Source organism: Bos grunniens, chromosome 28, assembly GCF_055505025.1.
Source record: "Bos grunniens cultivar Pamir isolate PY7600 chromosome 28, Bosgru_T2T1.0, whole genome shotgun sequence".
NCBI classification, from domain to species: domain Eukaryota; kingdom Metazoa; phylum Chordata; class Mammalia; order Artiodactyla; family Bovidae; genus Bos; species Bos grunniens.
The window spans coordinates 28,518,099-28,533,005 of NC_141192.1; the positions used below are offsets into that span (position 1 = coordinate 28,518,099).

At 36.5% G+C, this 14,907-nt stretch overlaps 1 protein-coding gene across 10 annotated transcripts in view; it reads right to left on the reverse strand.

Moving 5' to 3' along the window:
- Positions 1-14,907, reverse strand: part of CABCOCO1 (ciliary associated calcium binding coiled-coil 1) — a 168,403-nt gene that overhangs the window by 19,008 nt on the left and 134,488 nt on the right. For 2 of the 10 annotated variants that reach the window (XM_086382306.1, XM_086382321.1), the window contains one exon: positions 7,698-8,522. The exons of 7 other annotated variants lie outside the window; for them this stretch is intronic. In XM_086382306.1, coding sequence (XP_086238432.1) covers positions 8,451-8,522 — 72 coding nt within the window. In that variant the 3' untranslated portion in view covers positions 7,698-8,450. Of the gene's footprint in view, positions 1-4,881; positions 8,523-14,907 lie in introns of those variants that run through there. One more of the 10 variants, XM_086382308.1, reaches the window with a different exon arrangement.

Genomic DNA, 14,907 nt, shown 5'->3' on the forward strand with positions numbered 1-14,907 from the left:
AGTGCAATGCCTGTATTTCTCAGTTATGAATGGAGTTTTAGAGTATTCATTTGATTAGCACAATGAAAACAGCTTTTCAAAGACTTGACTGTATTGCTTAAACTGACTAATAGTTATCAGTCAGTGTAGTTTAAAATTCTAAAGGATTCCTCAGAGATACTGTTCTCCCTACAGTTTCGGATGGGAGTGACATCAAAAAATTACTAGATTTTCTGTTGCCTAACTCTGGGGGGGCATGATTCACATTGCTTTCCATGGGTTGTCCACTGGCAGCCCCCAACCCCCAAAACAATTTGAATGGTACCCACTGGAGTTTTGCCAGTGCTCGCCATGACCAGGAAGCTGAACACTGATGATGAAAAAAGGCCACTCTCATTTATAGGGAAACTTGCTCTAAGCTAGGCATTAGAAATGACATTATAGAAAGCATATTACAAATATTAGGCCCTTCAATTCATACCACGATGTGAGGAGAGGTTTTATTGATCCCAATTTTGGGGGAAGAACCTAAAGTTCAAAGAGGTTAAGTAACTTGATCAAGGTCACACAGCTAGAGTATGTGGAATTCCCTCAGAACTTGAACCCAGATCTATTTGACTCCAAAGTCCATATACCCAATCCTTACGGGCAAGTGAAACCCCTCTGCTTCTTTATGGATCCCCTAAAATCTTTCTCTCTAGTTCATGATCTTTCTCTCGAATTTATAATGAGAAACTAGAGATTCAGAAAAGTAAATGATATATGCACACTATTTAAATATCTGAAAATATAACTTCTCAGGGAATTTCAGAAAGAGAATTTGTTCACTGGTTCCTCACAGCACCGTAGGGCATTGTTTCAGAATAAGCTAACGAAAGTAAGGCACGGAGGACTAAATTTGTTTTTAAAGATGGCAAGATATAAAAAGCATTCAGTTTATAAAGTAATCTGAGAACATGCTTAAATTCATCTGTGTAAACAGGAAAGTCTAGGAGCATCAGTTTGCTTTTGGTGGCTAAAACTACGTGTTCCTGTTCAAATAGCAATTTATCCTATTTGTTGTAATTGTAATTACTGTTTTCACTGGAATCACAGGTTTTTTTTTTCTAGGAACAGGCATGCAGAAAAACAACCAATAACCTAGATAGTTAAAAAAACACATTGAGAAATGGGTATGGTATTGTGAACAAACCTCTTGTGATTATTCTTCCACTGTGCGCTGTAATGTACTTTAAATCCATTTCCATATTTTTAATTAACACTTAGTTCCAAAAAACTTTCTGGAGGCCATTTAAATCACAAATGGGAGAAAAAACAAATTTGCTTTATCAGAAAATTGACTATAGACTATTTGGTGGCTTTTATTATTTTTACATTTTAATGATTAAAATTAAATATAGCCCAATGACTCACAACAGAAGACAGTGAAAAAATTTTCATGACTGATATAATTTTAAAGTCAACCTGGGTGAATAAGATATTAGGTCTGCTGTGGACGAGTTTCATTGTCTGTCTTGTGGCTCTGGTTTCTGATCCGTTCCAACCATTTCGTGAAAAGAATTAGACAGCTGTGCCGAGTTACTCTTCTAGCACAAACCCAGTGGTGCTTTGGCTTTATCTCAACAGCTGTCCTATTGGGACTGTGGTGTTGCTTCTGTCCTGTGGATTTTAGGCACCTATTTTCATAGTCTGAATCACTCATTTCTTTGAGTGGGAAACAGAGAATGCACACACATTTTAAAATTCTTTGCACCAAAAAACCTGTGTCATCTGCTGCTTCATTCAAACATGGTCACTGTCACAAGCAAAAGGCGTAAGTGCAGCTCTCTGAGGATGCTCACTCACCCGTGGTCCTCTGGCAAGGGCCACTGTCCTCATTTAGAACATAGGGATGTTAGGTACCCACCGCATGGGGTTTTTTGTGAGGATTAAATCAATGTGTTTAAGGCACGGACAGAGTGCCTGGCATGTAGGAAGAGCTTAAAAGTGTGAAGCTTGTTCTTATTTTTAGATTTTCATGTCACATATTTATGTCTACAATAAACAAAGTCTACACAAAGCTCTGTGAAGGTAGGGATTTGGTCTGTTTTGTTGTTTTGTTCCCTACTTTACTGCCTGGCAGGTGGCTGATAAATAGTGGGACAGTAACAAATATTTATTGAATAACTGAATGCAGGAAATCATTGTGGTCTCATTTGGTCAGTAAATCATTCTATTACTAGTTTCCCCCTGTTATACAGTCTGTTGGTATAGGGGCTGCCAAATTTTATGAATTTTTTTTCTGTATCTCTCCCCTGCCCTCCCACTATGACCTGTAACTCAGGCTGCTCCTCATCGTGGTTGTCCAGTCCAGTTCCATGACTTTACATTTTCCTCAAATCTAATGGTTAGATTCTTCCAGGGGGTGTCCATGGAGTTTTGCAAAATGAATAGATTGTGGCGATGAGACCAGAATATTAGAATAAGTGTAGCCTGTTCCCTGATGAGGAAATTATTCAGGCCAGGAAAACCCTTGAAGGATCGTTCTGGTTTTCACACTTGTATGAACACAGCCTTGGTATGAGGGGTTGCTAATGAAGCTGGAGAATCTGGCCCAGCATGTTAATTTACTTGATTCAGGGAACTTCCTGGTATTTATAAATGAACTCTGTACATCAGACAACTGATATTTAGATAAGAAAATTGGAAAACAGCACATGCTGTAATATAGTGCTTCAGTGGATTGTAATACAAATTGATTCTAGCAAAGCTAATGTCATTTAAGTAATCAAAAACAAGCAGGGACAATGAGTTACTGTTTCAAAATTCTTCTGTTAGATATGAGAAAGCAGAACTAAACCCATAATAATAAGTAAGGCACACTGCAAAACTAAGTCATAGTATTAATCGAGTTAATCTAATTATTCAATCTACAACTGGATCTTAACAGATTTGGATTGGAGTATCATTGAAAACATAAGTCCACTGATTATCATCATTACTCTAGGAAAGATGAAGGTTTTACTTCTGAAGGATTTGGAGTTCAGGTCATGTTGTGAAGAACAGATACAGTATCAAAATGTTATTAAAAGACATATTCTATTTCTGTAGCTTCTGTTTATATTTGAAACATTTTATTCTCTTTCAGCTCAGTAGTGATGGTAAATACTAAGAAATGACTGGGAAGATAAGATTTTACAGTAATTCTTTATTCCTAAAAAATACCATTTATTTACAGTTTATTTTGTTATAATCATTTGTTTACTTTCTTATTTATAATTTTAATTTGGTTTGGATACAGAAATATAGCATTGTAACTAACTTATCCTTTGTCAGATCAATTTTTCTGTTGGTAGATCAAAAGATATTTTATTACTTTAATGAGAATTTTTAAAAAGTGTTTGCTGTTATATCTCTGAACTTCACCATCTCACTAGCATCTGTCAGCTTTAATCACCTACAAAAACTACCTTATAAAGATTACCTTATCAGAAAAAGTGTCATCTTGTGAGCTTAGGTGTGAGAATTGCAAAATAAAGCTGAGCTACACTAACAACTGCTGTGCTAATTTATTGTAAATTATGTTTTTTTTTGTTTGCAGAGATAAGACATGAGAAGTGTTTCTATTTAAATTAATTTCCTATTATTTTAACATAAGTAACAAATAGCTCAACAACAACAACAACAGAACATAGAATATTCCTTAAATAGGTTCCAGTGACAGTGAAATTTATTTTCTAAGTTATTGGTACCAGTCATGTCACTCCATTCTAGGTGCAGAATCAGACAGCACAATTAAGACAAAATATGGATGCTTAGAATGCTAAATGGAAATTGCCAATTGTCATGTGAAGAGTGATGACAGGATATGAACTGGAAATAATTGCATAGCAAGCTGGTCTACAACAAAGCTTTAATTCACCGGCCTGACACTGTAAACTCATAATGTGTCGACCTGGCACCAGTCACGATAGATTATGGCTGTTCAGAATACATAAGCATGCCCCTTTTAAGAGTATTCTGGGAACCGTAGTTCAGATGACCCTAGTAAAAAACACTGCAATGGTTTTAGACAAGCTGGTTCTTTAAGAAATGAAAAAATCATGATGAGTGGTTCTATTATTAAAATTCAGAACTAGGTGGCAATGAATCACATTAAGTTATCACCTTTAAATCATCAGACAGTATAAATGGGGTCCTATAAAGAACCATGAGTCTCAATGCATTTTTAACAAGATGAACTTCTTATATAAACAAGATTTTATTATTATATTTATTATTATTATAATATTAAAACTAGAGTGGAGTTTAGTGCTCATAAAAGTGAAGGGCTAATGCTGCTAGCTTGAGCCAGAAAGAGTATAGGCTTATATTCGTAGACTGCTTTATGTAGCTCTGCCAATAAATTTTGACCTAGTCTTGTTCTTATGAGTCAATGCCAAACATGGAAATTTGTATGATTCTTTTAAAAATGCATTAGTGGATAAGCATGTGGTAAGAGGACCCCAAGTCTATTTTTTTAACCTAAACTGGAATTTGAACTCTAGACTGGAGAACCACTTGCAAGTCAACCCAATTATTTCATACTCCCAACACCTTAAAAAAATACATTGTTATCATTCAAAGAAAATAGAGTGGAAATACCACTTAAGAGAAAAATAAAAAGCCATTTTGCTGGCTTTGCTCTGATTTTCTTCTAGTAAGCTTTATGCTGTACCAGATTGCATTTAAAAGAAGAGTTTTTCCTCTTGTATAAGATTTAGATTTCAGTTCAATTCAATTGATCTGAATGCATTCCATCCAGGTAGCCCCATCACAGGCAGGATTTCTGCTCTTATAGGAGTTAGTCTGGAGGTAGAATTAGAAGGCAGGGGATACAAGTACCTGTATAATCAATTATAACAATAAGTGAAAATGACTACGTTAGGTTAGAAGAGAGGACTACTGGGCTAGCCCTGCTTTATTTAGCTGACGACTGAATGACTGAGTGATGTGCCAGTTAAAGACAAGAACAGAGAACGGAAGGGCAGGGCAAGGAGGAGTATGTGGGTGGATACCGTGTCAGCTGGCTACTCTCATCATAATCACCCAAAGTCAGAGGAGTAAGTGGCATTAAATAACTTGCATATGAAAACATGTTAAAATAAATTTGGTTCTTGAAGAAGTTGAATATAATTGTTAATTACTGATAAATATTACTCTAATTATAAAGAAGAACAGAACAAATACTATTATTGGCTGATGATTATTTTTGCTTTAAATGTTTACAGTTGGAGGGGCACAGATAGACCTCTGGGCACAGATTATGAAAAACACATTTGATAGCTAAATATAAAAAATCCAAATATTAATAACCACTGACATTTATGTAGTCCTTTCCTCCCAAAGCCCTTGACAAACATTAATGACTATATATACACAAGAATAGCACTGAAATGCTGTTGCTTTTGCAAATGACTAGATACTAAATCCAAGACAAAAGTAGCAAATGGTTGATTTACTTAAATATAGGTCTGTAGACTAAAGGTGTGCATTTAGAAACATAAGGCCACATTTCAAAATGTTTACCATATTTTATTTCAACATTATTGAATTACTGGGCTTTTTAAACTCCATTCTCTTATTAAGACACTTAAGGTGTTTGTATTTTTTCTTAGATGTTGGTTTATGATTGTTGTACAGCAGTGAATATCAGGGTTGATGGCACCTCCTTTCTGAGGACATCAGCTCTGACTCTTTAGTGCCTCCTAGCATAAGGAGGGCTGATATGCCAGTGAAACACAGGACTGCCTCCTGCTGAAAGACTAGTTCAGTTTCATCACCAACCAAAATTGTTATTAGTTATATGAGAAAAACCATCTGGCTCAAATAAGTTTCTTTTATGAAATATTAGATCAAATTAGAACTGTTGCTTGTTGACACTGATTGAAAAGATGCCATGTTTGTTGTTACTAACTTAAATAAAGCGTAAATTACCTTGCAATAATAATTTTTAAAGACCAGAAAACAAAATGTTTAATGTATACTCTTAGGGCTCTTACTGTAAAATATTAATTATGTTATTGCATTCTCAATTTCATTGCATTCTGGCAATGACAGAAATATAATTAAATTTTCTTGACATTTCCTGTAATGATATTATATTCTGGAAATTTTCAATTCTGGGATTACTACAAATCACTTGCTTTAAATTTTAACATTCCTTCCTTCTCTATAAATCCTATGCATCCTCAAAAGTTCAGCTAAACTCCCAGCTCCTCCTTAAAGCTTTCATAATTTATTCAGAAAACAAGGTACTCTGTTTTTAAAATTCTCATTTATGCAGTCATTTGCAGTGTGACTTTACTGAGTATGCACTATAAACCAGCATTGTCTAGGCCCTAGGTTTTCAGGGATGATCAAATATTCCTCTACTTTCAAGCAGGTCATAATTCAGAGTGTACATGGGGTTCTTGGTAGGGATGACATACAAGATAATTTGCAGAGTGAAATAACTGTTAGAAGAATATGTAGGGTGTTCTAGAAATAGAGAGGAAAGACAGCTACTCCATTCTGATAGAAAAGAACAGAGGAAGGGATTCAGGACAAGCGTAAAGGGGAGATGGTACCTGTATTAAATTCTGAAGGATAAATAGGGATTAGCATGCAGATGGGGTTGAACAAAGAGACAATCCCATACACAAAGACAGACAGGGGAAGTGCACGTTCAAAAGTATCGAGAGTAAGGAGAGCATTCCAGGACCGGACATGCACACAGTGTTGGTGAAAGTTGGGGCCAATCAGGTCTAGGCTGAGTTTCAGCTTGCACATTAGTAACTACACAACTTTTGGACAAGTCACTTAATTTCCTGTAACCTTTAGGTTTTCAGTCTATCATATGGGGCAAGTAACCTTCTGACTGACATCATCCATTGGTAGAGCCCATTTCCTTGAGGATTTTGTGGGAATATCTCAAAAAGTCAGATCAACTCAAATCTCAAAAAGTCAAATCAAGTCTGATCTCAAAGATAAGAACAACTGAAATAAAAGTTATCATGTAAAATTTTGTTTGAGGCATGCTAATGTTTTAAATATTTAAATGTTGTAAAGGTTTCAAATTTAAAATTTGATGTATAATCTTTTAGAGTCAGTCATGTCTAGAAGTAAGTGTATATTTGTCTTTTGCTATAGCTACACTGAAACGATGGAGAGAAAAAGAAATTAAGGGATTTATTTCCATATGTCTGAATAATATCCAGCAATTTTAAAAACAAGTTTAGCAAAAGTTAGAACAATGCATTTCCCTCATCATTTGCTGAGAAGAAGGCTGCTTGATTAATGTAATTAAAGGGTTGCTTGTAACTCAAGACTCAATTAAAAAAATAAATTTGGCCTTATTACTTTACTTCCAACCGGTGGTTTTCCTAGCGTGATTTTTGAGCTAAAATCTGCGGCTGCTTTGTTCATGACACATAAATTGTTTTAGCACATCCTTTCCCCTGCTGTGCATATGATTAAGAAAGCAGAGGTTAAATAGTGCAGTAAAGAATTGGGTAAATTCATTCTATTTTTGCTCACAGTGCCTTTTATCCCCTCCCCCTTTTAGGACTGGGAAAGTGCAAAAACCTATTATCTCCTTCCGAAACTATTTAAGATATGTTCTTAGGCTGAAAATGTAACTTCTCGCTTAACATTTTCTAGTATACTGATTTTGCGATGCCTGTGCTATAGATATTATTTGTACTGGCAAGAAAACCAAATGCAAGCGCATCCTACCATTTATTGAGTGCTCATGTATGCCAGGCATTTTGCACACATTGCTCTATTTTCACTCGCAGTAATCCTATGAAATAGGAATAATCATTCTCATTTTAAGATAAGGAACAAGAGGCTCTGAGAGGTTATGTTATTGTTCAAAGACCCCATGATTAGCAGGTAACAGAACTAAGGTGCTAAGCCTGGTCTCTTTCATTCTAAACCTTGGCTCTTATCTATGTGCATTTTTTTTTGTAGGTAGAATTTGATTTACAAGATTTAAATAAAATTCTGGTAGAGCATCTTGCATATATAGTTGATGCAATACATGTTAAATTCAACTAAATGAAAATGTTATGCTCACGAGCACAAAGAGAAGTCAGTTGTTGCTCTCTTTGAATTTACAGTCTAATGGGGGCATGAGTATAAGGTACAACGTGACAAGCAGCCTGAAAGGCAGTGTAGTATAGCGACGAAATCATGACAAACTCAGCATGCCCGAGAGTTCTTTATCTCTTTCCTTAGGCCTCCTCCTTCTCCAGGCTTCCAGGTAATGGTGATAATATTCACCCAACTGTTCAAATCAGAATCGTGGTGGAGGCGTGGGTCATTCTTGATTTCTCCTTTTCCCTCATGCTTTACATCCAGTTCTTCAGCCACTCCTGCCAGATCTGCTCTGAAATATATTTGGAATCTACTTCTCTCTAACTTTTCTACTATCACCCTTTCCAGCATCCCAGACCAGAGCAATCACCTTCTCATTGGTCTTCCTGCTCCCCTATCCAGTCAGAACCAGGTATAAGATGCAGCCAGGGCAAGCTTTGTGGAGCCTGAAGTTAAATTATGAAAAAAAATTACATACACAAGTGATCTATAGAAATCACACAAGTGAATATATATATATATATATATATATGTATAAATATGCAAGGAATTAACAACAAATTAGATATTAAAAAGCTGACAAATTCCACAAATATTGCAAAATAAAAAAATGAATAACTGTCAACTGCTTGACCTATATCTGTAATTCATCTCACTTTACTTTTGGGGCTTCATATTCTAATCAGCTCTATTACAAAATGTTGTAATACTATTTTCCACAAAAAGACTAGAAAGATTATCTAGTCTTTCCTCTAGCTTGATTAATGAAAATTGTTATTGATATAGCTCAGAAAAATTTCAGCATCACAACTCATTATAGATAATATCATGTGAATTTTAGGACTGATGTCAAATTAAAAAAAACACCTGTAGCAAGATTCCTCCATATATGAAATGTAACACTATAGGGTCTTCTCAGATTCTCTTATACAGTGAACAATTTAAAATAATCTTAATCCTTATAAAGATGGCACTCATTAAGCAATTTCTGTCAATATCTTCACTGTAGATGTATATTATATATTTGATGATATCATCAATGTTAGTATTTTTTGGTAAAAGGCAAGAAATTAAAATCTTTTTACAATGTGTTCATGTGATTCACTCCTTTTCACTAACTGGACTATCAAGCAATCTGGCCTAGTCATTGCTTCTATTTAAAATGCATTTTTTCCTCTTATTGAGTTACTACTTTTGTTATGATCTCAATTTTTTTGAGGCGTTACAATTTATTCACTGATGTCAGAATAATTTATATTGATTTAATTTCTCATCTGCATTGCTCTTATTTTATATTCTACTATATTTTGACTTTTTCTCAGTTCTTTATAAAGCAATTTAAAGATGACAAAAGAAGGTGCTCTGAATATAAGTCCAAATCAGAAGTTGTTAATTTCTCACTTGTTGAATTAAAACACTCCAAAAGTCTGCCCAAATTCCAGTTAAGATGATATATTCAAAATTTGTTGAATAAAATGTTTGCATTTCATTTGCACTTGGGTTTTTATTCCAAGTCTTCAAAAATATATTTGCGTTCTTAAAATGTCATTTAACTCATATTACAAGACTTAAATAACTTTTTACACAGCTGATGACTGTTAGAATTTTCCACAGACTAGCTTCTCCCTCCATACGCTTCAAACCTGGTTTCTTAAGACACCACCACTCACACATGCCCAGGCCCTGGCCCTAAAGAACACACTCACATTACAATGTGACCTTGTATCACGATGCAACCTCTGCATCATGATGTCCCAGTGCATGGCAGGAGCCACACTTGCACAAAGACGGCTAGATAAAGACTATTACACATGAGTTCCCTCTCCCAGTTCAATCAGTGACCTTTCTAATGTACTTATCTAGCCATAAATCTCCAACTGTCTGTAGGAAATGTATGTTTTGTCATTTCAGTATCACATTAAATTTAATGTATTTAACACTAAACTCAACACCACAACCCTTAGTATCATTATGAAAATTGTCTTTTCTAATTATGTCAACAGCGCAATTACTTTTAGATCCTTTTATTCAAATCTGTACAAGTTTTGACTTGTCTTAATTTAGTCTTTCATATCCAAATTGTCATCAACTTCTATTTTAAATTTTCTTTATAGTAGTTCTTACATATGTCTATTCCTTTCCATTTCGATTGCTATATCCTAGTTCTATTTTTTAATCATTTCTCAATTTCCTAATTTAGCTTTCTGTTCCCCAATCACTTTTCATTTCACAATGTTGTGTATAACATTGCCAAGTTAACTTTGCTCAAAATACAGCTTTTACCAAATTCTTTTCATTACATTTAGATCACAGTTCTTACCAAAGATGGAATAAAAAGAACTCAAATTTCTGAAGAATTAAAGTTACTTTCGTATCTCTCAAATATTAATTAGGATGAACTGAGTGGAAAGCCATGCTGAATTTGACAGCGTCTGATTTATAGCATTATTTTCTACATAGAACTTTATTTCCAAGTTGTAATTCTCAGCCTTTCTACCAGGATTTCCAGAGAATTCAGCCTTCATGCCCAAATTATCTACTGTTTATAATGAATTAACTTCTTTCCTGTGCATCTTGAATCTTACTAGCTATGTGCCATCCTTGAGAAAATAATAATTTAAACAATTTTCTGTAGGACTTAGTTGTCTTGTAGAACTCCTGTTAAAAAGGCTGATACAGTAACTGAAATAAACCATAACTGATATAAACTGCTAATAAAATGTTACCAAGTAGAGATTCTGCATCTACCTTAATGACTTAGGAAACAAAAAACCCACTTCATTCATAATTAGCAATGTCCATTTGCATACAAACCATGCTGCCAAATTCAAACCCTATCCTACTTGAGAACAGAGGCTGTTTATTAACAGCTTCCACGTAATACTGTCTATATCATTTGTCTTTGTACTTTTACAGACTAAAGTTTTACTATTAGTGCAGACCAGGCTGATAGGTGAATTAATGAGGTTTTTAACTGTTTATAATTTGCCAGAAAGATCCAAACTGCTACAACATATATTGTCCAATATAACTGTTATATAATATAACGTATACTACAGTAATTTTCACGTTAGAATTATGTGAAATCTAAACATATTTAGAGAGGTCAACTATAATAAAACATTTTGATTCTTGAACTATCACTCAGTTCAGTTCAGTTCAGTCGCTCAGTCGTGTTCGACTCTTTGCGACCCCATGAATTGCAGCACACCAGGCCTCCCTGTCCATCACCAACTCCTGGAGTTCACTCAGACTCATGTCCATCAAGTCAGTGATGCCATCCAGCCATCTCATCCTCTGTCGTCCCCTTCTCCTCCTGTCCCCAATCCCTCCCAGCATCAGGGTCTTTTCCAATGAATCAACTCTTTGTATCAGGTGGCCAAAGTACTGGAGTTTCAGCTTTAGTATCATTCCTTCTGAAGAAATCCCAGGGCTGATCTCCTTCAGAAAGGACTGGTTGGATCTCCTTGCAGTCCAAGGGACTCTCAAGAGTCTTATCCAACACCACAGTTCAAAAGCATCAATTCTTCGGTGCTCAGCCTTCTTCACAGTCCAACTCTCACATCCATACATGACCACAGGAAAAACCATGGCCTTGACTAGACGGACCTTTGTTGGCAAAGTAATGTCTCTGCTTTTGAATATGCTATCTAGGTTGGTCATAACTTTCCTTCCAAGGAGTAAGCATCTTTTAATTTCATGGCTGCAGTCACCATCTGAAGTGATTTTGGAGCCCCCAAAAATAAAGTCTGACACTGTTTCCACTGTTTCCCCATCTATTTCCCATGAAGTGATGGGACCAGATGCCATGATCTTCATTTTCTGAATGTTGAGCTTTAAGCCAACATTTTCACTCTCCACTTTCACTTTCATCAAGAGGCTCTTTAGTTCCTCTTCACTCTCTGCCATAAGGGTGGTGTCATCTGCATATCTGAGGTTATTGATATTTCTCCTGGCAATCTTGATTCCAGTGTGCTTCTTCCAGCCCAGCATTTCTCATGATGTACTCTGCATAGAAGTTAAATAAGCAGGGTGACAATATACAGCCTTGATGTACTCCCTTTCCTATTTGGAACCAGTCTGTTGTTCCATGTCCAGTTCTAACTGTTGCTTCCTGACCTGCATACAAATTTCTCAAGAGGCAGGTCATGTGGTCTGGTATTCCCATCTCTTTCAAAATTTTCCACAGTTTATTGTGATCCACACAGTCAAAGGCTTTGGCATAGTCAATAAAGCAGAAATAGATGTTTTTCTGGAACTCTCTTGGTTTTTCGATGATCCAGAGAATGTTGGCAATTTGATCTCTGGTTCCTCTGCCTTTTCTAAAACCAGCTTGAACATTAGGAAGTTCACAGTTCACGTATTGCTGAAGCCTGGCTTGGAGAATTTTGAGCATTACTTTACCAGCATGTGAGATGAGTGCAATTGTGCGGTAGTTTGAACATACTTTGGCATTGCCTTTCTTTGGGATTGGAATGAAAACTGGCCTTTTCCAGTTCTGTGGCCACCGCTGAGTTTTCCAAATTTGTTGGCATATTGAGTGCAGCACTTTCACAGCATCATCTTTCAGGATGCTATCATTAAAAATGTTTTAAATTTAATTTTTAAAATGAAAAGTGGATAATAGTTGTTTGTTAACACTATATGGCAGTGACACTGGTGTAGTGGGATAGCATTTAGCTGTTAAAGTGACAGAAAACCCAAAATCAGCAGCTTTAACAAGACAGTATTTTATCGTGTCTTCACATAAAATTTCAGAAGTTAGCAAAAGAAAGCTGCTACACAGCACACACACAGCAGCTTTGACTCTGCTCTGTATGAAGTCTTTTGGGGTCTGGGCTCCTTTTAGCTTGTTGCTCCTCTATGCTGGCCTCCAGTCCCAAGATATGCTCCTGGTCCAAAATGATTGCTCCATCTGAAGCCATCCTTTTCACAGTCTACCCAGAAAAATAGGAGAAAGGCAAAAAGAAGGGAAGAGATGGGAATACAAGACCACCTGACTTGCCTCCTGAGAAATCTGTATGCAGGTCAAGAAGCAACAGTTAAGAACTGGACATGGAAGAACAGATTGGTTCCAAATCGGGAAAGGAATACGTCAAGGCTGTATATTGTCAGCCTGCTTATTTTTCATATATGCAGAGTACATCATGCAAAATGCTGGGCTGGATGAAGCACAAGCTGGAATCAAGATTGCTGGGAGAAATATCAATAACCTCAGATAAGCAGATGACACCAACCTTATGGCAGAAAGTGAAGAGGAACTAACTAAAAAGCCTCTTGATCAAAGTGAAAGAGCAGAGTGAAAAAGTTAGCTTAGAGCTCAACATTCAGAAAATTAAGATCATGGCATCTGGTCCCATTACTTCATGGCAAATAGATGGGGAAACAATTGAAACAGTGACAGACTTTATTTTTTGGGGCTCCAAAATCACTGCAGATGGTGACTGCAGCCATGAAATTAAATGACACTTGCTTCCTGGAAGAAAAGTTATGACCAATCTAGACAGCATATTAAAAAGCAGAGACATTACTTTGCCAACAAAGGTTCGTCTAGTCAAGGCTATGGTTTTTCCTGTGGTCATGTATGGATGTGAGAGTTGGACTGTGAAGAAAGCTGAGCACCGAAGAATTGATGCTTTTGAACTGTGGTGTTGGAGAAGACTCTTGAGAGTCCCTTGGACAGCAAGGAGATCCAACCTCAATCCTAAAGGAAATCAGTCCTGAATATTCATTGGAAGGACTGATGCTGAAGGTGAAACTCCAATACTTTGGCCACCTAATGCGTAGAACCAACTCATTGGAAAAGACCCTCATGCTGGGAAAGATTTAAGGTGGGAGGAGAAAGGGACGATAGAGGATGAGATAGCTGGATGGCATCACCGACACGATGGACATGAGTTTGAGCAGGCTCTGGGAGCTGGTGATGGACAGGGAAGCCTGGTGTGCTACAGTTCATGGGGTCACAAAGAGTCGGACACAACTGAGAGGGTGAACTGAACTGAAAAAGACGGGTGTGCTCCTTCCTTTTAATGAAAATTCCGTTAAGATTCACACTTGACTTCTGCTTACATTCCATCGGCCAAAACTGTTTTGCCTAAGTTTACTTACTCGCTGAAAAGGATGCTGGGAAATGAAGTCTATCCTAGCCAATCATCTTCCCAATAAAATTTTTCTACTAGGGGAAAAGGGGAAGAAGGGGGAGAATGGATGCTGGGAGAGGACTCAAGAGACTCTACCACAAATCCTATAATCCTAATTTTATCTAATAATAAACCACTCATACTGCATTCTTATGGAGAGGGTAGATCCTATGCCAGAAAATTACACCCAGTTGGGCAGGCAAACTTTAGTCAGCCGTTTTTCAGCCATGCTTGTACATCAAAATCACCATGGAACTTTTAAGAACTAGAGATGCCAAACTCTATCTAGACTTACTTGAATTAGAATTATGGTGGAAGGGATCAAAAGTTTATTTGTAATAGCCAGGACATGGAAGCAACCTAGATGTCCATCAGCAGATGAATGGATAAGAAAGCTATGGTACATATACACAATGGAGTATTACTCAGCCATTAAAAAGAATACATTTGAATCACTTCTAATGAGGTGGATGAAACTGGAGCCTATTATACAGAGTGAAGTAAACCAGAAGGAAAAACACCAATACAGTATACTAATGCATATATATGGAATTTAGAAAGATGGTAACAATAACCCGGTGTACGAGACAGCAAAAGAGACACTGATGTATAGAACAGTCTTATGGACTCTGTGGGAGAGGGAGAGGGTGGGAAGATTTGGGAGAATGGCATTGAAACATGTAAAATATCA